Source organism: Athene noctua, chromosome 1, assembly GCF_965140245.1.
Source record: "Athene noctua chromosome 1, bAthNoc1.hap1.1, whole genome shotgun sequence".
Lineage (NCBI taxonomy): Eukaryota > Metazoa > Chordata > Aves > Strigiformes > Strigidae > Athene > Athene noctua.
The window spans coordinates 197,929,534-197,956,218 of NC_134037.1; the positions used below are offsets into that span (position 1 = coordinate 197,929,534).

The window sequence follows — 26,685 nt, forward strand, 5'->3', positions numbered from 1 at the left end:
ACTGTGTGCAGCAACAAGCCTTTGCTGTCACTTTATCCATGAGATGGTCTTCTTGGTTACAATTGTTCAGGATACATAAGCACAGATATAAAAATAGCTACCAAAAGATCCTTTAAAGGATGGGATTTGCCTAATGAAATAGCTGTTGAGATGCACTTCTTATAGAGTCTTAACTGGCCAGAGTCCCCTAGCATCCTCAGGAAAAATCTTCAGTTTACCTCAAACATAGGAAGTCACCTGAACCACACACAAACTACCAGATAGGAAAAGAAAACCTTCTGTATGAACTTCTTAGTGAATGCACTGAAGGAAAGAGACCCAACACTGGCCAGATGCATACACTTCCCCAGCGATTCATTTTTCCCACACTTTGTTTGGATAAAGACTTTTCCACTTAAGACTCATGGCTCATCCCATGTCTTTCAGGCAAACATGCAACTCTTGGTGAAGTGCTTTAGAATGAGAAAATAAGAAATTTTTCTTCACCTTACTTCCTAATGTCCAAGAAAATATGGGATTGGTATTGGAATTCTGTACTGGACACATACTCCAATTCATATGTTCAAACATACGGAATGGGTAACTTGGGCATCCATAATTCCCTCTGTAGGGCCACAGAAAAATTCCCGCCTGCCCTGGGACAGACCCAGACTTCTCTACAATACTGTGTTGGTGTTCATAGGAAAGCAAGGGGATCCCCTCAACCCAACCAGATTTCAGCAGTGAGAGCGTGTACAATCACTGTTAAGACAAACTCTTCCCCTCACTTTTCCTCACTCAATACCCTTGAATTTTAAAGTGCATATGTGTCTAGAACTTGAGTTCATGTTCAGCAATGCACAGATATGGAAAACAGCCGATACCCTGGATTCAAACTATGTACATGGCGTGCATTGATGCAATGAAGTCTCCCTGAGCCTGATGGGGATTCATGAAAGCACTATAAGGAAAAAGAACAAACACACGATAGGTCACAGCAAAAAAAGTCTGTCTGGGCAGCACAGAAAGCAAGCAAGGTGGCAAAATAAAGGAAAAAGGAAAATTAGCATTTTGATTTACCAGCAGTTATCTCAAATTGGCTAATGAGAATCCTCGGATAAACGAAGGCTTTCCCATCTAGTGATTTTTTCTAAGTAGTGGTCTCTTCTCTCTGTATATTCCTTAGGATTCAGAACCTGGCCCCTGAGAACTCAATGACCCATGAGACAGAGGCAGTGCGATGAGAAGTGGTAGTTTATATTTTCCAGTTTATGCAAAACTATACAATTAAAAAAAAAAACCAAAACACTCAAAAGTTTACAGTATCAGCCCATCCTTTGATATCCATTCATCAGCAAAATTAAAAGTAAACATTGTCTTAAAATTAAAAGTGCCATTAATCAAGAAAGATGGATGGCTGGAAAGCAAAAAAATGACAGCAAAGTTTCAATACACATACTTGGATTCATCCCTTGTCTCCTCTTATTTACATAAAGTACCAAAAAAGAGTATAGGAAACATTTAATGAATCGCACTAATAGGTCAGGGGTTTTTATATCTTGCCGCAAGAAAGTGGATGAAAATTATATCACAATAACCAAACGAATATATTTTATGCTAAAAGTATAATTGAAAATACATGTTTAAATGTTAACACAGATGTACTAAGATACAGTATAGAAATTACGTTTTAGACTAATGATTTCATTTTGCTGACTAAAATAAAAGTAATTTTTGTACTTTATGAAAAATCTCTGTCCATGGAAGAAGTACTAGTTTTGAGTTCTGAAGTACTTCACACTGAAGTCTGGACTGCTGAACTTCAGAATATCTATTCTAAACATTAACTGTCAAAACTTAGCTGGAAGTCACAGAAGAAAGTATTATGACAGCTTGTAGCATTAAGTGTTTAATTTTAAGCCCCACACAATGACATACGTGGAACAGGCAAGAAGAGAAGGGAAGGGAAAAAATTTACACAAAATACATTCAACATTCATGCTAAGGCGGCAAACAGACCTGTCCTGTTTAGTGGATGGACAAACCACTTCTGTTTCAGAGGCATGTTTTACTACTTCATTTTTCAGTGAACCAATGACATTTAAAAATACCACATGTGTAAAAACTGTGTATGTGTATTATTCAGTTAATCCTTTGCACTGACAAAGCAACCATGTGTAAAGAGAATGACTGTGGTCCCTGTAGTAGTACACTGTGGCTTACAACTTTATTATAACAGTAATTCCAGGGAAGACCGAATTATCTTAATGTTTACGCCATTCACGTTTGTTGTCTAGTCAGCTTACCAGAAACAATTCTTTAAATGATTTGCCAGTAATACAACGTAGAGTGATAAGGAACAGAAATTAATAACTAGGAGAAAGTATAACAGAGTAACATGCTTTGTCATTGATTTGATGTATGCCAAATTAAGAGTCAAGTTATGGAAAACCACTGAAATTGCTCCTTAAAGAAATACATATTTATAAAGTAGTAAGTATAAAACTTCACAGATGTTTTTGGTCTATTTACTAAGAAAGTATTCCTCACAGACAGGATGAAAACTCAGAAGCCACAATACTACTATATTAGACTGGCTATCCAATTTAGCAACATTGTAAACGATTCCATGTTAAGTACTATTTTTAAACCTTCACAGTCTTAACTGATGGCAGACACATGGATCAGTAAACAGTTTTTTAAAAAAAAAGTGAATTTATTTTTTACTTCATCATGTATGATTAATTTTGTAGAAACAGTCCGTCATGTATACTTTTTAATCATCCTTAAGGCAAGCATTTCTTCTCTGGTGTTAAGTACAGAGTAGTAGTTTGAATTCATATAAAAATAGCAAATTCTTGAAAGTATAATACCATAACAAAAATGCTAAAACAAACGTATTACACTTAGACAAAATGAGCTCTCTACCAGCATTTATGGTCACGTACTGTGGTCTGACATCGATGTTTCTAACATCATATCACTTTCATTCATTTCAATCTCAAATGTTTCTTCCAATGGGCGACTTGTATCTGTACTTTTCCTTTGATGTGATGTCTCTAACGTTACTATGCCGCTTTCATCCAAAGTTTGTCTTTCTATATCGAATTCTCTGAAATCCCAGGGAGGTGAAATTATGTTCTTTAATGTCTTCATTGTGTGTACATCAAAGTCGTAACATCTTAATTTGTCTTTGATTTCTGTTCCTAGGAAAACAGTCAAACCATTAGTTTATTCCAAGTGAACACTCACAAAAATGCATCTCGAGGAAACTATCATCCAGAAACTACTATGATTCTCTGCTTTCAGGCCAACAGGGAGCTGTCGCTGCTTAATGACTTAAGTCGAAAAAAAACCACTGTAGCCTCCTTTTTGAAAAAAAGCAGTGTTAAGAAATCCAACTCAGAATCAAAAGTCTGTTATTAGAAGTAATTGCCAGTTCCCAATTCTCCAAGAGGCTTTTTTTGTTAAGTTACATAAAGCATGGTTTGCATTAATGCATATCACACAGCTGGCATGGTTCTTCCAGATGTATTAACCGACTACATATGGAACAAGACAATATTGAGAAGAAACATCTGCTTCAATTTCTGCAAAAAATCTGCAGGAAAAGCAATAAAGCACACAGATGGCTCTTACTGGATTCAACCTCTTTAACATGCTTGACAGGACATCAACTCTGTTCATTACAGATAAATCATTAAGTTCAACGAAACAGAAATGTGTCACTAACGGTTTTTGGGGGGGAAGAAAGCTTCCAAATAATATTTCAAACTATAGTGATATAATGTATTACTGTTATGAATCACTTTTTTTTTTAACCATATGTAAAGCTCTATTTTTGGAGGCAGAAGAATTTATCCTGTCTCCACAGAGCAGTTATGATATGCTGAAAATGCCTTGCACATACTGCTCTACGGCAGTGTTAGCTGAAATCAAGTCCTCTGGTTTTCTAACTCCATATTTCTATTTTATTTTTTCCCCATTCCCTCTGGTTTCTAAGCTTGAAAATGTTGTTTTGCCACAAATCAATATTTTCTATAAGAGAAACCATCACCAGCTCCAATGGCAAAGTGTTTCCTTTCTTTATACTGGTTAAGAATTTACTGTCATGATGCCTACAAAAACCAGTGGTCATCTACAACTGCTGGAAAGTTCTAACTCACATAGCCATTTAAAAAAAAACCCAACAAAACCCAACCAAAAACATACTCTACTTTGTAAGTTAACTAGGTAATGGAAGACAGTCTTTCTTGATGTAAGAATAAGAGTCCTCTCAAAGGACGTGATGACTTTAAGAACCACATAAGTGAAAGACTTACCAATGTAGGCTTCAGAATCACCAATATACATTTCTATGCAATGTCCAAGCATCGTGACTGAAAATGTGTCATCCCTTCTAAGACCAAGGGCCTATTAAAAAAAAAAACAGTAAAAAGTATTCAGTAACAAATAAAACCATTTACATCTTAAGTTGATGATGGTTCCGAGTTTGTTGTTTTGTTGCTCAACAATGCTATCAGAATAAAGTCTTCACCATAAAAGCAAAACATTGCACAACCAAAATAATACTGTCATATAAACTGGCTGAAGTAGTAAGCAAGCAAAGCAGAAAAACATAACCAGAAAAGGATATCTATACAGAGGGTCATTCACAAATCATGAAGTATAACATGTGTTGCACTTACTCTAAGGTTTCTACTTCAAGACATAGGTTGGAAGTATTTTAAAGTATTTCATCTGCATGACAACTTTATGTATATAAAATGTATATGACAGTTTTATGATATTCAATTCATTTATAACAAAGAAGCATCCAAGTACTACGTTTCCCAAAGTAGCCATTTTTAACCTAATCAATAGAAAAATTAGAGGGTTTTTCAAAAACATTTAAGATTATAAAATAAAAACCAATTTGGAGGCTGGATAAAACGCTGGTTCTCTGTTCCAAAACCAAAACAGAATTAAACAGTAAATAACAGAGTCTGTGACCAGCCAGTTACATACCGTATGAAAATAGTCGATTGCGCTTTCAAAATTGCCCATTAGACTGTGTATGTAGCCAATGGCAGAGTAAGTAGAAGCATTTTGAGGAATCAGTACTAGAGCCTGGCGATGGTATTCCAGTGCTTCTTCATATTTCCTGTTAGGGTTAAATACAGAAGATCTATCATTAGGCTTCAGGGTAAAAGGTGTTTTCCTTATTTCAGTGGCACACAATCCTCCAAGAACTTAAAAACTATTGCTTCATACTCTGAGCATAAGAGAACGCACAAAAGACTTGAGGATATTGACAATTTTCTTCCTCAGTGTAACTGAAAAATCATTGTTCCCCTTATGTAGCACAAGAGCTGCCTATAGCTAGGACCCATTTGGAGATGATCTTAGCAATTTGACATGGTAAATTGCTTTAGATGTTTAATGCTGCTCATGGTAACATTAGCTTTCTTTCTGCAGCTTTCATTTCCCTCCCCAGGGGAGCAAAGGAGCAATATGAGACTAAATCACTCATTGTTCAAAATCAGAAAAGGTCTCTGGGCAGAAATTTCACAACCCTTAAGTGCTACATACACTGGTACTTTTGTTACTTCCATTTTGATACCATCTATACCAGAAAAGAAGATTTACACATATCCGTATTTTCTTTCAGATATCAGCCACCCTTTCTTTTAAAATTTTTCCATTAATTAGACTGCTTAATTGCACTGGTTATTTTATAAAACAAGGATTAAATGTACATTATGGCATTACGTTGAGAAATTAAGTTGTTCCATTTGACATCCTAGTAACAAGTTGTTAAAAATAAAGGTAACAATTGTCTATTCAAAAGAAATTTTAATGTCTAGAGTTATAATGAAATTACGCAAACAGCAACACATGAAGTTGTTAGAGGGCATTAAGTAACAACTGAGGCAGAAAAGTTATGCAACGCTTTGCTTGCTGCACAAAATTTTCACAGGATTTGAATTTTATTTTCACTCATTTACTTGTCCAATTAACTACCACAGTATTTTAATATGCTGCTTTCAAATTTCAACCACATGCCAGACATATATCCAGTAAGTTTTCTCATAATAGCAATAGCATGTGTAATGAACACCAGTGAATTTAATTATTACAGAATTTTTTAAGTTATCAAAGCATAGTATAGCTGCCTAAATTCTCAACTTGATTTTCTTGAAAGATGGTTTACAAGGATGTAGAAATACATTAGGTTGGATTTCTGAACTTGAACAAATAATAGAATTCAAGTTGCCCTAAGTGTGACGCAAGCAGTTACTAATTTATTGTAGAAATTAAAAAGAGACAAAAGGAGTTATAACTGAAACAAGTATTTGGAAAAAGCCTGCAATTATACTCATGAACAGATTCCAGAAGCAGTGCCTCTTGTTTGATCTTGGCAGAAGGGGTAACTATTATACACCCGTATTTCCTAATGACAATGAAGACTAATTGGCAATTCAAGCACAAAGCAATTACTACCAAAGCCAAAGCAGAAGTACAACTTTTATCTACCACAATCACATTCTCATTAACAGCTTTGAGACAAAAATTACAGTATACACCAATTGGAAAATTAACAACATGATACTAAAAAAAAAAGAAGCTATAGTACTGATTAAACAAAACACTGGTTAAATCAGATTAAGGTAATTAATGAGAAAACATTTCTTTATGTTAAAACTGTTAAAGCTTGCATAGGTACTGTGCACTTCATTTTTCTCTTCCTAGAACAGAAATATGGAATATGAAATATTTCTGTTCTCAAAACCCATAAAATAATATTTTATTGCTTGTTAATGTCATTGAATATTTCACTTCAATAAACAAAACCATAAGCACTGATCCATGTAATTAATCAGCACAGAACCACCTTTATGTTAATTAATCAGTGGATTTATTCAAGTATGTCAGGACTGGGACAGCAGCCAGTTAGAATTCAGACGCATACAAGGATCTAGAAGCCTATAACAAAATTTCTATTTATTAAGAATCAATACTTAAGGAAAGGCTTTTATATTAAATACTTTAACTTGAGTGTAGTAAATTGGATATATTGGGTAATTAATGTATTCATGTTCACAAACTGATTTAGCGAATCTTGGTTTTATAAGGTACTTCTACTCTGCTCTCATGTGGTAATATAATCTTGATATAAATGAGAAGTAGGCCTAGATAAAACACATTGGTGCAGTATTCCAGATAAATGTAGCTCCAGTACTCTCTGCTTACTTGAGTTTTCTGCAGACATGTCCCAAGTTATTCAGTAAAGGCTCCCACTTATCAACTGTCACCTGCAAAATAATGCAACAATTCAAATAACTGCAGCTTCCAGGTTGTAACTGAATTTGGTCTACTTTAAAAAAAAATATATACAAATGAACAAGACAATTTATTCATGACCAATAAAAACATTTTCAGTTATTTTCAAAACACATATTTAACCTCAAAATGTGTATTCAGTTACTCATTTTACTAATCTTTCCATTCCCCAAACCCAATTAAATTTCTTTAAAAGGGTCAGTGATATTAAAACTTGGATGCAAACCAAATTTTGTTTTCAACTTAACTAAAAAAAGTCATGCCAAGTCTCTCAGCCTAGGAGCAGTGAATACGCCCAAATTAAGTATTTGTAAAATAATCATAAATACTGAATGTCTTTTTACTGTTTTCTCCATAGTCTAACTTTATCTGCTCTAAATAAATTAGCTCATTTACAAGGCACACAGAAGACAATCTGAGTCCTTAAAACACTTTTTGCTGAAATCAAAAATCATCTGAACTTGATCACATTATGAATTTGCAATTTATAATAATGTAGGAGTATCTCTGTATCTCTAGTTATTTTAGGTGTTTCCCAATCTAATTCTAAATTTCCATTTGTGTGTTTATAGGTATGCTGATATTTAGTACTTCAAGAAACAAAAATGCCACACATAAAAGAATTTAGGCATATGCATAAATTTAAACCTGATCTACAAAAGTTGCAGCATTCGCATGAACAACAATATAGCTTTAACTGAAACAGAACAACCCTATTTGTATACTGGTAAGTATTAGTATGCACATTAGTATCTGTGCAGTTTGTTTTAGTAAATGTGTGCCTTGTCCACGCGAAGATTATAGTTTTTTCAGCACTTTCCACTTTCTAGAAAGTTTATTATGCTCTGGAAGCAATTTCATTATCTTGATAGGAGATGCTTTGTTAACAGTTATAGTACCATGACAAGATAACGACACACAAATAAAATAACTCCTACTACCAATAGGTACAAACTCATTTCTGTGTTGCAGTGTTTGAGGAATCAGGGTTGTAATGGGTTGGCTTTTGATTCACAAAAGCACCTGAACTGCGAGCATATTTCCTTACAAACTTTTTGCCAAGTGATTATTTTGATTCCGTTCAGGAAGTTAGTTAAGCATCATTAGCCCACACAGTGTCTCTATCTGGTAGGAAGAAAACAAATCCATACCTACAGGATTATGTCCAAACAAAAGTGAAAGTCATTCAAGAAATGGCTAGCACTTAAGGTGGCAGAAACCAGGCAGAAACCTGGTGAAGCACGTGTACCCAGTTCCTCCCCCAGATCAAGAATCAAGACGCAAAGACTGAAAAGGAGACCTAGATTCTACTCTCCAGTAAACACTTATTTTCTTTTACTTTCATATAGAAACATATTTTTTGCATTTTCCTGTAGCACTGAAGATAATGAGTGATGATTCTCATGTAAAAACTCAGCACACTCAATTACAAGTAGATGGTTCAAGTTTTAAAGTCAAATTTATCACAGAATCATTCAGGTTGGAAAAGACCCTTGGGATCATCAAGTCCAACCATCAGCCCTACTCTACAAAGTTCTCCCCTACACCATATCCCCCAGCATCTCATCTAGACAACCCTTAAACACATCCAGGGATGGTGACTCCACCACCTCCCTGGGCAGCCTATTCCACTGCCTGACCACTCTTTCTGTGAAAAATTTTTTCCTAATGTCCAGTCTAAACCTCCCCTGTTGCAGTTTAAAGCCATTCCCCCTTGTTCTGTCACTAATCACCTGTGAGAAGAGACCAGCACCAACCTCTCTACAATGTCCTTCCAGGTAGCCTTCTCCTCCTCAAACTGAACAGTCCCAGCTCCCTCAGTCTCTCCTCATAGGATTTGTTCTCCAGGCCCTTCACCAGCTTTGTTTCCCTCCTCTGCACTCGCTCCAGCACCTTGATATCTCTCCCGTATGGAGCTCCCCAAAACTGGACACAATACTCCAGGTGTGGCCTCACCAGTGCAGAGTACAGGGGCACTATCAAATTATTATTTGATTCTATCTTAAAATAAGCACAACATATTTTGTCACAAGATAGTAGTACAAAATCTTGTGGAGTTTAATATATTTATGATCATATTATTATTATTTACATATTATGATGGAGTTTTACATATTTATGATGTTTTTAGGAAAAATACCTCATTTCCAATAGCTTTGATTTTCTCCAGTGCATCAAGAAACCACTTTTCTGCAGTTTTCCAGCTAAGAATTGAGGGGGTGGGAGGAAAGAAAAGTAAATTAATGAAGAGTTTTCATTAGCAGTATGAGAAAACCCTATTACAAGGAACAGTTCTTTGACATTATTTCATCGTATGAGTGAAATTAGATGTAAAACAATCATTTACATTTGGCTATATTTTTCATGTACTCCTAAGAGCTAACAAGATGAAGTTAAAACAGAAGCAAACCAAGAACATTCGCTAAACAGTTATTATATCTGGGTTTTTTTTCAGAACATATTTGGAACCCCTTAAGCAGACAAAATGTTTTGCTGTACAAAATTTTATAGCATGTGTGCAAGACAGATGCCTTTTCAAGGCATGCAACTACCCAGTGACAGGCACACACAAGATAATAATTGATCTTTGCATGTTCCTCAAGCATTAAATTCTTTCCTCATTCAATCTTAAGCAATATGGAAAGCAAGGGTTTAGGATAAATGCCATCTAAACTAGAACTAAAAGAAATTTTGTATTCTATATTTCAATGTAAGTACTTTAGTAGATATATTGGCATGTTACACTTCAGAATAATCTATGTTTAGGATTGTATTTATTCCTATTTTGCAAGCTTACTCTCCATTTTGAAATGCAACCACTCCAACTTCATGCATAACAAAAGGATCTTCAGGTGCAATGCTTAAAGCTTGGCTGAAAAACCTTTCAGCTAACTTTGAGTTGTTGGTCAAACCATATTCCAGTCCAATATAGAGCATCGGCAAATGACATCTATGAAAAACAAAAAAAAACCAAACACTCACTTAGCAGGAATGGTACCACAAACTATAAAAAAATGCCAACTGTATTTGCATATGTTTACATACATCCAAGTAAAAGATTATTTAAATGGACTATTAACCTAAGGGGCAGTTTAAAAGACTTCACGTATTTGTTAGTTACTGACAAGCATTCGAACTCCAGTACATACATGTAATTTCAAAGCAAGTTACAGTTATTTTCTCAGTGCTTAAGTTAGTTCTGAAGTTTTTTGTTTTTCTAGTTTCCTTCGTACATTTAATTTACAAATGGCATGGGGAAGTAATAATTAAAGGGATTACATTTACCAATAATGACAATCAAATACCATAGTTTTATATGCAATACGACTTGATTAGTCCACTACTCGTTTTAAAACCTTCTCCACAGCATGAAAGAGCTGTTCAAGGTATTACTATACAGCAGTTTATGGCCTGGTAAGACAAACATGACTCACAAATTTCAGAGAACTTTCATATAGAACACAGATTTATCTTTTGAACTTATAAGATCACAACAGTAATCACAAATAATGCAGTTAAAGGCAGATGATGAAATTATCCTACCAGATAATTTCTGCAAATGTATTCCTACTGTTTAAAGGGACACAGATCAGTATTCTACCCTATTTATGGATTAATTTTAGTTTTTCTGACTATGACATTTTTGGCATACCCTTTCATGAGCTGTGCAGCCGTGAAGTATGCAGCCATTGCTTGGTCATGCTCACTCTCAACTGCAAATGAATGTCCATATGCTATCCACGCAGGTCCGTAGGTTCTCTCAAGTGTAGTAGCTTTGCTAAAAACAAAAAATAAAATTTCATCTGCTTCAGGTAACTACTTACATAGCAATGCTATGCCACATAGTTAGGTATTTATTAACATAATTCTGTAATGACCAGTGGTAAACAAAGCTCACTTTAGAAGTTTAAAAAACTATTTAGGATTTAAAAGTATTGCACCTTTTCAAGAAATCATTGTATTATTTCTGTTGCTGTTCATGGACAGCAGGAATTATTTGGTATTACTGAACATAATAATACAACAGGTGAATTGGGCAAAATACAGAAAAAATTAGTAGTGACTCAATGTATTACAAAATTCTAGCTATACATTTCAAAATAAATACATTACAGCAAATGTAAGTTTCAAACAGGATATGAAAATACCAAACGAACACTTAGGTTGAACTGTGCATTGAAATTTTGCCATATAACTACTAGCCTTAATGAAGACAAGAGTATTTATTTGTCACGGTGCAAACAGTTGCCATGCATCAGAAATATGTAAAACATCAATCAGTTGAAGACTGCAACCTGGAGTCTTTACAGAAAGACAGACTTGACACGAACAGTAGAAAGCTCTGTAGGTGATTTTCTCAGTCTGAAGGCAAGGGCATCAGTAAGTAAAGAGATCATGACAGATGTGCCCAATCTTTTCTTAAAAGCTTCTGACGTGGAAATGCTACATGTTCCACATCTATTCTATTGCTTCACTATCCTTAAACATTTCATTCCTTTCTAACATTTAATCTAAATCTTATTTGTCACAGTTAAACTCATCATTTCTCATCAAAGATCCTAGAGAACAGTTTGTTCTTTGTCTCCTGGGCAAAACTTTACACACTTGAATATTTCCACCTTCCACCCTACATCCTAGACAGCTTCAATCACTTCAAAACCTTTCCTGATTGACCACCTTCTCCAGAATCTTGTTTACTGCCTTCTCTTGAATTTAAATGTCTCACATCCATCTTGAACTCTCCACACATGTTGACTTGTCAACAGTGACACATTACAATACACCTTGGTTACTGTTATAAAAGATGGGATTATGTTCCATCACAAATGTTGTTTTCCTAATTGGTGCTGAGAAGAGGTAAACCCTTTTGCAAGACCTGAAGGATGCAGCTAGCTGCTTCTGAAGCAGCCAGAAGGATGCCTCCCTTACATGCTACCAGGCACTGCCCAGCTGTGCCTTCTATTCTGTTCAGCATGCCCCAGCATGATGTCCTGTGACTCCAGAACAACGATATGGGAGCTTGTGTTTTTACCAATGGTACCTCCAGATCTTTTTCTAAAAACTACTGTCTGGCCCACAGTTGTCCCTAGCCTTGTAGTTACTCACTGTCATTCTTGTCCAAGAAACATGAGCATTTTGTTACTATTTCACTTTTACCAGATCTTTTTTTTCTCTTTGCCAGAACTACCCTGAATTCTGATGGTTTGTTTTTTTCCTAACACATCTCTAGACCCTTTCTGGCTAGGGATGCTTGCAGATTTAATAAAGATATTCTCTATTTCACCACCAAAACCACATGTGTAACTCAGGACAGCTTCTTGAATAATTTCAAGATTCCAGTATACAAAAATACACTGGTACTTGTCAGGAATTTAAATAGTTTACTCATAATAACCAGGCATTTAAACAGTCTAAATTACTAACCCATCTTTATAGATAGTGTCTATAAAGGTCTTGAGAAGAAAAATGAAAGCCTTACAGGTTGATTTAAGCCTTCTCAGTTTAAGCTTACAGCACGAAAACAAATACCTTACTTCACAGCAAGGTCCTGCTCCCCAGTGCTGATAATACACGTACAGAAGACCTACAGGAAAGAGCATTGGGCTGACTAACCAACCTAAAAAGACCAAGGCTGCTTGTGCAAAGAAAGAACTAGACAGCCAAATGTCAGCATTTTCTATTGAACTCTTCCCTTTAAGATATGAAACCTGAACCTGGGAGAATGCCTGTCCTTAAACTAAGAACTGAGGCTTGATTACCTAGCTGTAGTTAGCTTGGCAGCCATGAGCAAATGCAGGGACTACACCTGCCCATAACAGGAAAGTAACCGAAAGAGATTCCACATGAGTGTCTGTCATTTTAAAATCTCATCTAGATGGATGAGGTCTAAATTGCTATATCAAAAGAAAGGTGTCAACAAAAGGAATATTTTAATAGTAACCAGTTTATTGAGGCTTCCATTTACTTTATGAGCTTCCAAACAACCATGAACATTAAATATTCATTTAGCAAGTAAGGAGCGATTCACTAAAGAAAAACAGGAAAAAAAAAATTACCTGAGATATCTTCTGGCATGTTCATTTTTGTGGCCAACCATGAGATAGTAGCATCCTACTGCAAACCACGACACCTACACATTAAAATCATAATAGAGTATTATTAGATATATCACACAGATTTTAGTGAGCCATCACCACAGATGATGCAAAACAGAGAAACAGATTATAATTAGAGACATTAGAAGCATTTTCACTGAAATCACAGCTTTTTGAATTATTTGATATTACAGACAAGCTAGAACTGCTGGCATGTACATCTCTAACTGGGTTTATTCAGCCTCATGAAGGCAGAGCTAAGTGAAAAGCTTATTGCTGTCTTCAATTATCTAATGGTAGGGAATACAGAGGACAGAGCCAGGCTCTTCTCAGATGTGCAGTGATAGGATGGGAGGCAATAGGTACAAGTTGCAACACAGAAAACTCAGACTGAGTAAAAGGAAAACAATTTTAACTATGAAGGTGATCGAATATTGGAAAAGGTTTCCCAGAGAGGTATATACATTTATTACTGTAGCATTTGTTTTAAATTATTATTTAAAGTTAATACCTCACACTGAACATATTTTGCAGGTACTTTGTTTTAAGAAAAAAAATTTGGTATAAGGAAATTACAATGCATAGAAAATAAAAGGAGCAAACCATTTTTACTAGCTTCATCCAGAAGGAGATTTTGAATTCTGTTGCTCAAACTGACTCTTACATTACAACCTTTACATGCTTTCACCTAGAAAAAAACTTCCTGGTAATAAAGATTGAGAACAACTTACAGGATTATTTGGGTACAAGTCCACCAGTTTGTGAGAAAGATAGAAAAGCTCTACATAGTGGGAATAAACAAGAAAAGAAAATTAAAACATGCTGAGACATTCAAATGTTTCAAGCCCTTTTTTCTATACAAAATATCCAGAACATTTAATGTTATCAATGCACAAGTAAACAAAAATGTTTTCTGTTTAGTGGTAATGCTTCAAACTACCTCAAAAGAGATTTGGTTTTGCAATTAACTAAAAAACCCACAACCTGTAAGTCTACACAGCACATAATTATCAGTTATACATCCTATCCCTTAAGAATTCTGCAACAACTTAGGTCGTTAACATACATTAAAATAAATGCTGGTAATATTACACTTGAATGTATCTTGTCAAGGTAAAACGCTACCGAACTTCCTATGCCTAAAATGTATGACATACTGGCTAGATCAATTTCAAAGTAGAGTCCTGTGCATTAATATACTGAAAATAGGACAAAACCAAATAAATTATTATTTGGAATAATTCTAAGTGATTACTTTTCTAATAGTAATTCTAGTTATTACAATAACTTACTACAGATTTTCCAATAACAGCGGAAGTAGTCAGATACAGGATAATTATTGCCTATGCGACTTCAAAAGAAATAGCATTACAGTATACAGAATTTCTATCTCCTCAGAGTACGGTTCTCAAATTAGTGAGTTTGTCCTGGCATACTTGCATCAACTCTGGACTTCAGAAAAATCAAATATGAAAACTGTCTTACAAAAATACCAACTTATTTAGGAAATGCTTCTCAAAGCAGGCTTAGAAGAAAAATCAGAGTACTGGTCACATTTTCAGATGCAGTAAACTGTAAATTAACTGAAAAGTACATTTACTAAACATTGAGAAGTATTAGTATACCTAATGACCTATTTGTGTACATACAATGGCCCATCCTTTGAGAGACTGCAAACCATATGAGTTCCTTACTCCCCAATTGGTTTTAAAGACATTCAAGCTCCTCACTTGCTTTGGATGTTTACATGCAGTCTGAAATGACAGAAACCCATGCCAGCTGCAAGTAAGCTATTCCTGTAATTCCAACAAAGGTGCTGCATGATTATTAACTTGTTTTAACTAAAAAAAGGCCTTTACAACAGCAAAGGCAAGGAAAGTTTAGAATTTTTTTCTAGTATGGAAAAAGCATTTCCACTTAAGCACAAGCACTGCTGAAGAGTTCCCTCTAGTGTAAATTAATATATTTTACTTTGTTGTTGAGCAGAAGAAGCACACTTAGAAACTCTAGGAAGAGCACCTCAAAACAGAAACCAAACAACAGAAATGAAGCAGTGTAGCTCACTAACTTTCTGGCTACATAGTCCGGTGGTTAAACGACAGTGACACTCATCATCATGAATGAATAATAAAGACCCTGCACAACTACTCCCTGCTCCACCACTGTCAGCTCTGAAACTCCCTTCTTTTCCAGTTACCACTGTTTTCTTGAAACTGCAGGTAGGAAGAAAAATTTATATAATTTTTTAAATGGTGTATATATAAGGGGGTTTCTTGGCATCCTGAACTCTTTTTTTCAAAACTGAAGCTTTACAATCTTCTTTTGACTCATATTAAATGTTGTTTCTTACCATTTGCTTTATTAAGCTCCACAAGTGTCCCTATATGCACAGGTAAACAATTCGCATGGAAAGGATCTTTTTCCATTACTCTAAAACAAAAACAAAACAAAACAAAAGTCTGCAACACACATTTCAAAACTTTTAATGTGTTATAAGCAAGATGCTTTTATAGTGTGCAATGTTTTGGTTAATTGCCACTTTAGGCATGGGAAAACTATTTGTGACTAGAAGGTAACTATTAACAGCATAATAAAGGCTCTCTTAAGACCAAAAAAAATAACTACTGATTTAGCTTAACAGAAGAGGGTAACAGTACATTCTTGCGAGCTGAATACACAATTAGAAATGCACATTTGTTGAAAGTCACTTCAAATTTAACCAACAAGCAGCAAGCAATGTCTTTTCCATGTGTTTGACAGCAGCTCTCAAGCAACAGTCCTCAGCTTTCTGAGCATAACACTAAGCAGCGTGCCTCAGGGAATACCTGAGCTTAACACTAAGCAGTATGCCTCAAGAAACGTATTTAGCTCAGTTTTTAATTTTTATTTCCTGTGGTGTTTAGAAATGGAAGACGGTCTCACAGACAAGGGACTGCATGCAGGACATGGCTTGTAGGCATCTGTCCTTTTGGTAAGCACTGGCATTTGGTAAACTAAGAGAAAAAAGATGTCTTGAAATCTATTCACACCATCTCTTAAATCAGAAGTACAACACTATGACTCCATTCTCCGAGAAGTACACCTTGAAACAGTTAAAAGTTTAGCTGGTATTTTTAAATAGTTCAAAGTATTTAAAATGAAAAATATAAAAGAACATATAAACAAGTATATTAAATGGTCTCTTGAAGAGAGTCTAAAACTTTGAAATTTTATGGATTTCTCAGACTCTCATTTCCAAGTTCTAGCATCTGTGATAGTCTCTTCCTTAGGAGACATTTAATCCTGCCACTTTCTGCTAGACAAGGTGTGGCAATTTTCAGAAACAAAGATGAAATATTATAATTCCTTTGAATTAATTGAAGTAATTTAAACAGGATCATGATTTTACTCAATAATTTTACTTATGGTTTACGTTCACCATAACTGTCAGCATTCTCTACAGCCTTCCCAAAACTCTTGTCTGTACTGGGTTCCATGTGGGTTACACTGTGATGGATTGCTTCTGCTAAAAAAAAGCTGTATTATTTTAAAAAAGGAAACAAAAAACCTTACATTTTATACTACCAATATTTGGAGTCTATGCAGTACATACACAAAAATACTGTTTTCTTAAAAAGGTATCTTTCTTGTCAAGCCAGCAGAAAAAATACCTCCAAAACCACGTGTTCACATTTACAGTAATTGAAAAGCAATCCACTGTCAGAAGACCCATCTGACAACGAGCAGCAGCATGTGCCTGGGCTATGTTAACAGCTGTGGCACATCAAAATTAACATAACTTTTAATCAACCAGAGAAATCATACTTCCTAACTAACTGATCCAAACCTGTTTGTTCTGAAGGCCAAACAAGTAGGTAGAGAACACACAAAACTGAAGGTACCAGAGTAAGAAGAGAATGGATGAAGAGAAGTGCAGCACGATGCTGATTAACTGCAGTTTTGCTTTGGATACTTCTGCTACATATCATAAAAAATATGTGTCTTGCCAAACACGAACTACACGTTTTAAATACCTGAAACTTTGTATCCAATTATTACGTATGTCAATGCATTAAACAATGATATTTCCTCTAAGTCCAAGCATAATTATTATACTGCACCATATAAGAAAAAAAACCTTGATGTTGCTTTGTATACTTACACTGAAGTAAGCTTGTAACACATTTTGAAGTCACAGTTATAATAATGTCTTTCAGCTAAGGATACTACCACATCCAGGTTTTCCTGGAGACCATCTACTGATTCAGGAATCAGTGTTTCACTGGGTTTATTATACTGAAAGACAAAAGAAGCAACATGCAAAACAACAACCAATCTAAAATCAGATGGTATAAGTATTAATGGTTTTAGCTCTAAAAGAATATTTAAGAATTAAGCTTCTTTAAATTCTTAAATTTTAAACCAAAAGTCCATAAAACACTTACTTGGTAAAAAGGTTCTCTATAATGTGCTTAAAAGCTCATTTAGAACATGAAAGATGCTTGCCAGCATCAATATCTTAAATGCAGAGCTGTGGAAATGAATACTGAGCATTATCTAGTCAGCTTTCAGTGCTCTCGCATTATCTTTGGAAAAACTAGTCTGGAATAATGTTGCTATATCCCCGTATTTTCAGGTAACTGACATTTTGCCTACATTATTAATGTTCTTTTTCCCTACCAAGAAGTCTGTCAAGAAATAAAGATAAAAAAATAATCAGAATTTCAAGTTGTCACCAACCAGAAAATAAGTTTAAACAAAACTGTTATACTACTCCCATAAAGTGAATCTACTGCATTATAAATTTTAAAATAATCAAAACTACAAAGCCCTTATTTTTGCAATATTCAGAATAAATGGAATCCAAAAAAATTTACAGCGAAGTCAAGACTTTCAATCAATTTTCCAGCTTTTTAGTCAGTTTTGGAGTTTACCTTTTTCAATTTATTCTCAAATAAAAAGTGAAGCAATTCTTGTTCTTCTTCTGTACATTGTCTACTGAGAGGTAGAGATTCAAGAAGTTCTTTTTCTATGTGAATTAAAACAAAAATTGAAGTGGTTATATTAAAGGAGAATAGCAAGATCCAACATTTTAAAAATTCAAAGAATTTTATGATGCTTAACCTGAAACTACAAGGAAGATAACAGTACAGATACACTAAACCAGATAACTACTAATTATGGAAATTAATGATCAAATTCTTAGTTTTTCCTTCTACACTTTTAAATAAAACTCAATAAAGATGACATAACACACCAGTATTTTTGTTTACTCTACATGTCAAATTTTATCACTCTGAATGCTTTCTTAACCAATGCCTACTCTAACTAAGCAAGCCCCAATAGGGTGTCATGGATTCAAAGCCTATGAAATCGAGATCACAGGAAAAACATTGTTCAGGCTGGGCAAAGAGCACTAGAGCTTCCCAAACTAACAGGACAGCTGGGTTACTCTGTTTCTTTTAATTCTTAGCACGGCAAGACTGAAAAATAAAGTTCAAATGTAACTTCGAGCAGATTATAATTTTCACTCATAACATTTTCTATGCTTAACATTTTGAAGTCTGTTACATGGTAGCATTGCTTTAATTTTTATCCAGGAAAAAGGCATATTGAGAAAACAGTTAAATTTTAATTGTATTTGAAAAATACTGCTATCCAGACCTTCCTGTGCCGTCAGCATATGGTGCGATGTTAAAAGATCAAATGCTTCAAAGCAGTAAACATCAAGCTTCAAAGCCTCTTTGTAGCTGTATGTTGCTAGGGTTCTATTATCCAAAGCATCATAGATCTTCCCTCGCAGAAGGCATATAGAGCTCTTGATCTGGTGGAAAAGCAGGGCTGGAGGTCAAAGACTTAATCAATGTTTGCAATTTGGTTTTGAGCACAAATCAAATGGGCTCCCTGAAAAGTAAAAAGCATTTCATGTATGATGGAAGCTGGCTTTCTAGTGCTGTCTTTAGATAAAATACTCTCTCTGCTGTCTTAACAAAAATAAATAAAATCAGATGAATGTTCTGTCAGGCTATCTACTGCCAAACAAACACACACCTGAAGTAGAGGGAGTACAGAGTTTACCTTTTCTTCTTCCAACATCCAGCGCTCTGATATTGAGTCATAAGCTCTTTATACTAAATTCCCTTCATATTCAATACAGGGGAATTATCACTTTGAAAAGTGAATCGCTTGTTTGTTTACTATTAAACCACATATTTCATGCAAGACAAGAATGACTGCAGTAGAGATGAAAAAGGCCAAATCAATGTACTCAACTATTTTGACGAGAAAAACATATCCTTCTTTTCAACCCAAAACATGTTTCAGAAACTAAATTAGTGAAAGACCATTATTACCACAGTTAAAGTTGTACTAAGATGTCTAATAACATGTTCTTTCAAAACTGCCTAGATGGGTGTTCAGTTCAGCCAAAAGGCCACATAAGTGTCAGGAAGTTACCTGGAGGAAGTTAACACATTATGCATCTATGTTATAAGACTAACCAGACAGACCAACTCTCTCAGGAGACTGTGTATTAAAAAGAGTATAGCTGCAATAAAACTAATAAACCCCTGAGGGCTGCTAAAGCGATAATATTGTTACCAGCTCAGAAAACAGTCACTCTTACTCTGAAACTAGTCTCTGTGCAAACTAAATTAAGATTGAAAAAGCTACATTCCTAGAGAGGAGTTCGATCTAAGATTTCCTGTAGCAGTACCCACTTCTGTAGTTTTCACCTTGGGCAAACCAAACCCATCCTTGCATTAGTGAACTACGTTATCAAAAGTATTTTTGAAGGTAAGGACTGATGAAGTTGGGGGGTTTTGGCTGGGTTATTTTTCAGTCAAAATAGTTTCCCAATGTAGTTCAATAATCCACACCTGGGCCAGAGTACCATGAAACAGGGATAAGATGGTGAAGGAGCAAGGACAAACAGCGAAAACTGAGGACTTCTTCCTTCGCTTGCAGTGGTAGCTTTAATGTTCACCACAGTAACTCAGTCTAATCCACTTCCCCCTTGAGCCCATTAATACCAGCATTCAAAATCAGTTGACATTGATGATTGAACCCATTTTGCTACTTCAGTCTTACAGGGAAAATGCTGTTTGTCAATCACCTTCGCTGTAGTTTTAGCTAATAAACTTCACCTGATAACTCAGAAAGTAAAGACTCTTCATAGATTCTTCAGCCTACACGTGGTACTGATCTCTTTTAACTGTCTGCCTATATAGAATTTTCACTGAGCTTCAAAAACTTCACCTTCATGTCACATCATTTTCAAGTGTGATCAAAAAATGTCCCACTGAGAACACACTTGAGTGATTAAGGAAATATTTCATTAAAAATATCTAGAGAAGAAAACTTGCTTTCTTATCTCAGAACCTGCAGCCCAATTGAAAGAAGTGTTAGTTTACATTACCAAGACTGAAATTGCAGCTTAGAGCTAAAAGACTCTAAAAACCAATGCTAGATCATGAAATTCCTGCAAAGTGTCTACAAACAATTTATGGGAAGTTGCTGAAAAGCACTCTTCGTTTTTGCAAGCCAAGTTACTTTCATACAGGCAAGCTAACATATGACTTCTGACTGAAAGGAGAACAATTCAGCATTTTAAAAAATTATGTTATCCAAAATAGAAAGCTTAAACACATAGAGTTTCAGATTCATACAGCTGCAGAATCACTTTCTGTCTTCACACATTTTTTCCAGTTATAAAAATATTTGCTTAAAATGTCACTTACAGAGGATTGTGACATCTCCCACTCTGTGGCAGAGTCTTTCAATCCAGTTTCATCCTTCAAGTACTTTTCAAAAAGTCTTTTGTTGATTGGCTCTTCCATATCAAGAATATCCAAGGCCTGTTGATGTTCTTTGGCAGCATACTAGCCAAACGTGTGCATGTAAAAAAACAAGGTTGGGATTTGAAACATCTGTACATAAAGCACCAATAAACAGTGTCACATTTCAAAGGCACAGATTATAACAACCAGTGCTCATCAGCAGGTTTTTCATGCATACATGTTCTTACTTAGACATATGTAATTTCACAACTGCAGCCAACTATTTTACTAGTCATCTATAATAAGCAAAAAATTATAAAAGTAACACCTACAGAAAAATTTATTATTTGGCATTATGGAATCATAGAGGTAGATACGCTTCTAAAAGTAGTTAATACAGGTTTTAACAAAAAACAATCATTCTATAAGCAGCACATTATTCTATTTCAAATTTCTATATTTAATCTACCAGTTGATTCAGTTATTTTGTGAAAGCACCACACTTTACTATTTAAGTACCACATTTTATACAGAGTTATAAAGCTGCTAACTATATTTATACAACCATAAATCACATCTCCTCTGGTCATACTACAACCAATTAAAAACGTAAATAAGAGACACAAATGGTCCACATTGTCTCCCCACAAAATATTAGAGAAGTATTTTCTTTCCTGGAAGAAAAGTTTGGTTGGGTTTCTTTAGAATAAGGCCAAATGCCGGCGGCTGCACTTGGGCCACAACAACCCCCAGCAGCGCTACAGGCTTGGGGAGGAGTGGCTGGAGAGCTGCCAGTCAGAGAGGGACCTGGGGGGGTTGATTGACAGCCGGCTGAACAGGAGCCAGCAGTGTGCCCAGGGGGCCAAGAAGGCCAATGGCATCCTGGCTTGTGTCAGCAATAGCGTGGCCAGCAGGGACAGGGAAGGGATCTGAGCCCTGTACTCGGCACTGGTGAGGCCGCACCTCGATTCCTGTGTTCAGTTTTGGGCCCCTCACTACAAAAAGGACATTGAATGACTCGAGCGTGTCCAGAGAAGGGCAACGAAGCTGGTGCAGGGTCTGGAGCACAGGTCGTACGAGGAGCGGCTGAGGGAACTGGGGGTGTTTAGTCTGGAGAAGAGGAGGCTGAGGGGAGACTTCATCGCCCTCTACAGTCACCTGAAAGGAGGTTGCAGAGAGCTGGGGATGAGCCTCTTTAACCAAGTAACAAGTGACAGGGCAAGTGGGAATGGCCTCAAGTTGCACCAGGGAAGGTTTAGACTGGATATTAGGAAGCATTTCTTTACAGAACAGGTTGTTAGGCATTGGAATGTACTGCCCAGGGAGGTGGTGGAGTCCCCATCCCTGGAGGTGTTTAAGAGTAGAGTTGACATAGCACTTAGGGATCTGGTGTAGTTGGAAACTGTCAGTGTGAGGTTAATGGTTGGACTGGATAATCGTCAAGGTCTTTTCCAACCTAGACAATTTTGTGATTCTGTAACAGTACCACAATGGATAGTCCAGTGACAATACCAAAGGTTAAAGAATTAAATCAACTGTCACAGAATTCAACCCTGTTATTCCAAAGAACACAGATATCTACACTGTCTGTCAGGTACCTAATCTTCACAAGATGCATCTTTTATTTAGTTTGGTTTGTTTCCAATCGAGGTTAAAATGTGTACTCACATGACATCTAGCTGCAAGGTAGCGACATGCTTCATATAACTGAAAGAGAAGTTCCATACATATTAGTTACAAAGAGAGAGTATTTTTACCGATGCCGCTAGACTCCATTGTGCTCTCTCCTTTTTCAGTTGTATGGCTTCATCAGCCTTTTCACCTCCAAAAATCTTTCTTGACCAAAATTACTAAGTCTGTAACACCTCCTGTACTATTAAACTCTCAAAGGACACTTGCTTCACTCTTGCCTTCAGAGTGGAAGGACAATTTAAACCACTACACCTGAAGTGACACTCCACCCTCCTATACCTGCTGTAGTCACAATCCTTGGACCCCTTCCCTTTTCTGTGACCTATCTGGGGACAACAGTTTCAATCTGGCCTATTGGACACAGGGCTATACTTGGTTCACATAACTGCATCATGCAAATTTTTTAATTACTTCTCCATAAACCTTATTCTCTGATGGTGAAGAAATCACTGTGGTTAGCAGCAGAGGTTTAAAAGTGGAATAACAGTAGTTAAGTCTTTGACTAAAATGACTTACCTTATCCAACTTACGTGATCGAAGGGCATGTGCTGCCCTATGATACTGAGCTGTTAGGTAAAGACATTGGGCCAACCAGTAGATATCTTGTGGTTCTTCTAAAATAAAGGAACAAATTATAAACAATTAATTTATAATATATTTTTAAACACTTTCATACAGAATATTCACTTCTGCTTCACTAGAAAAGTGTTTTTCCCCTGCTCTAGCATCCAACTGAGTTATAAAGTTTTTTGGGTTTTTTTTTAATATACACATATGTAAAATCAATTCATAATATCTATCAGTGAGAAATTAAAAAAAAAATAATCAGATTCTAATTTTAAAGACAACAGATAGTGCACTGGACAGTGAATACAAAAAATCTCATACTAGAGGTGTGTCATGAGAAGGAGACAACAGTGATACACATCTAAAAGAAAGCAGCAGTTGTAAGTTACCCTGCCCTTGGACACAGGGCAGAAAAAAAGAACCCAGAATTGTCTCTCAAAAAAGATCAGTGGGAACCTAACAACAGTGAAAGTGAAAGCATAAGACTTCTGCAGCTTGAAGTTATGATTGCAGAAGCATAATTTAGTACTCTTCTACTTTATTGGCAACTGAAGTTTTTGTGGGATCAATCCTCTAGAATCAGTTTAAGAAGGTAAATGGACCATGGCTGTGGTCAGACACAGGCTACCAGCATCAACTACCTCTGTAAACCTGCATTCTACCTGTCACCCAGCGCAACAGTGAATCCTGTGGGAGTCCACCGCTACTCCACCTACGAGTCTCTCGTAGCTCTGGGTTTTTTTCTGTGTGTGTCTCTTAAGGCAGGCAAAGCTTAAGGTTTGGCCAAACATTAATTTTAACACAAGTTCAAAAGGGAAGGAAGACTGGCCCTGCTCTATTTGGCAAAATTGCATTCCAAAGATCTCAAAAAATCACTTAACCAAACTCAAAACTTCAACATTTAGCCACACATCTTAAAAGCCAACAAAACAAACCCAGAACACTATCAGAAAGAAGTTAATCAAAAACAATGCAAAAAGTAACTACTTACCATGAGACAGCGAAGCTACTTTGTCTGCCCAAAATAGGGCACTTTGATACTGCTGCTGTAAAAGCACAATAGAAATAGTATTTATTTGGGGTTAGCTTTCCTGGATCCTTTTGAAATATATTGTACCTCATTCACATTTAACATCTTATGTGTGTAGTCTCTAACAAATGGTGATTCCCATCTGATATCTTTGTAAGTTCAAAAAAGTTTAAAAGGGACAGTACTGTAACTTCTAAAGGATATAAAAAAGTAATTTGAGATGGGGTTGTTCATTTATTTTCAGTAAAATGTAGGTATCTTTGACCAAAAGGTATGTGCTACGTAAGTATGACAATAGGTCATTAATTGATTTGCTGTCACTGAAAAGGTAGCAAGAATCTCCCCCTCCCTCGGTTAAAATAAATGATGCATTTTAGAAGAAAGAGAATACTATATAAAAAAAGGACATATAAATTACTTCAGGAAACTTCAGCAGCACCATCTCTGATTAAGAATTTTTCATTCTCCAGTTAAGATGCTTTAACCTCATACAAACCAGAGTGCCTATATGAATTTCCCCTTATTCTTGGATACAGAGTTTCAGAGTGTTAAGTCTGCAGTTCAGGAGACGCAGGTGACACAGAGAAGACGGGTGGTAACTTGACACGTGACGGAAGTAGAGTTTGCAGGTACATCCCACTAACTTAGCTAAGGCTGCCATCAGATTTGGGGTGCTAGACAAAACCTCACAGAATTGCCTGGGGTTATTCTCAGAGAAGATCAGCAGGGGCTACTGTTGTTCCTTTTTATCCTTCTAAGGCATAATATGCTTCCCAGGATCTGCTGGACATTTAACAGGTATCCTGCCATTGCAAGGACTTGCAGCATTAGAAAACCCTTGATCACTTCTACTCCTTCCTACATCATTACAGTTGTGGAGATTGTTTACAATCTTAGAGACTGTTTTATGCTTTTGGATGCAGACTTTTTTGAAATGCACACTATGGTATTCTAGTCTTCACAAAGCACTACACTGCATGACCTAAGTGGTCTCTTCTACCCCATGTTTAAGAATGCCCAGCAAATTTGCCAAGAGAATATCCTGGTTTCAATCTGCCCTCCCAGAAAAAAAAAGACTAAAACCAAACCCCCACCAAAAACCCCAACCAAAACTCCACATGTGTAATAACTGTCTACAAGAACTGAGGTCTAAATAAATCTCTCAACACCATGAAAGAAAGGCATAATCCAGGCCTACAGAGCACTATACAACTTCTGTTGAGCAGTTCTACAGTACCAAAAGCTGACTATAGGACACAAAGAAGCAGTCTTGTGTTCCTCCCGATGCTCTGTCCTCAGAGCTGCACAAGTGTCTCCATAGCAGCTTAATTCAAACGTGTACTGTAAAACAAAACAATAAAATCTACCAAATTAACTTAGGTCCCAATCAATCTTCTTGTCGGGCTTGCTAGCAACAAATGTTTGTGCTAACTGAAGAGATGGGTTTCTCTCAGTAGCGATGCCCATATGAAAACTCTGAACTAGAAATAGAGCAGAGTAATTTCATGCTATACTTAATCTAATTTATGAATGCATTTTTCCTGTTGTGGGTTTGGGTTTTTTTGTTCCCTGCAGCAAGACAATTGCTGAATCCATCAACAAACGAAAACAAGCCTGCCCTCTAATAGCAGCCTACAGTGTCGTTCGTTAGTTTGATGGGCATCTATAATCACCAGGTAAGTATGGCCCAACTTGCACAACCCGTGCGGGTGGGATCCTGCAGATGTGCCTTCGTTACACAGCAGCCCTACCGCTCCCACAGCGGGCTTCCCTCCTCCTCCTCCAAACGAGGAGAACACCATGAACATGCCCCCGTCACGCTACGAGGAGGCCACACGCCCCGGCTCTCGGCGGAGACCGCACAGGCGGCGCCTCCGGCCCACCGCATCCCCACCCCCCCTTCCCTTCCAAAGGAATCGGGGCATCATTTCGAAATTAACATCCCTCCCCAGCCGCAGAGGCCGACCCTTGCAGCACCCACTCCCTAGGCCTCCCCCGCCGCAGGGAGCCGGGCCGAGCCTCGGGGAAAGCCAGCGGGCCAGCCGCCCCTTCCCCAGCGCGCATACACACACACACACACCCCCCGGCAGGGACAGCCGCCTCCGTCCCCCGCGCCTCACCTGGTCGATGTACTGCCGCACCCGCTTCCTCAGCCGCTCCAGGTTCATCCTCCCGCGCCGTCTGGGGGTGAAGCCGAGGGGAGGCAGCCCAGGCGCCAGGCCGGCAGCACTGGCCTCTCCGC

The 26,685-nt window shown here is 36.7% G+C and overlaps 1 protein-coding gene across 3 annotated transcripts; it reads right to left on the reverse strand.

Annotated features, from left to right (window-relative positions):
* Positions 1–1,252: 1,252 nt before the first annotated feature.
* Positions 1,253–26,685, reverse strand: CDC16 (cell division cycle 16). Of its 3 annotated transcripts, none has more exons than XM_074930535.1 (18): positions 26,564–26,685; positions 24,405–24,459; positions 23,363–23,457; positions 22,823–22,861; positions 21,116–21,256; positions 19,041–19,200; positions 18,311–18,405; positions 17,539–17,672; positions 15,748–15,827; positions 14,129–14,178; positions 13,359–13,432; positions 10,955–11,080; positions 10,100–10,252; positions 9,443–9,506; positions 7,213–7,274; positions 4,987–5,122; positions 4,302–4,392; positions 1,254–3,185 (listed from the first exon to the last, which is right to left on the reverse strand). In XM_074930535.1, the coding sequence occupies exons 1-18, from the start codon at positions 26,609–26,611 to the stop codon at positions 2,920–2,922; spliced, it is 1,869 nt and encodes a 622-aa protein (XP_074786636.1). In that variant the 5' UTR covers positions 26,612–26,685; the 3' UTR covers positions 1,254–2,919. The 3 variants fall into 3 exon arrangements, with proteins under 3 accessions (XP_074786644.1, XP_074786636.1, XP_074786628.1); XM_074930527.1 differs by having other exon boundaries at positions 23,363–23,460; XM_074930543.1 differs by lacking the exon at positions 10,100–10,252 and having other exon boundaries at positions 1,253–3,185.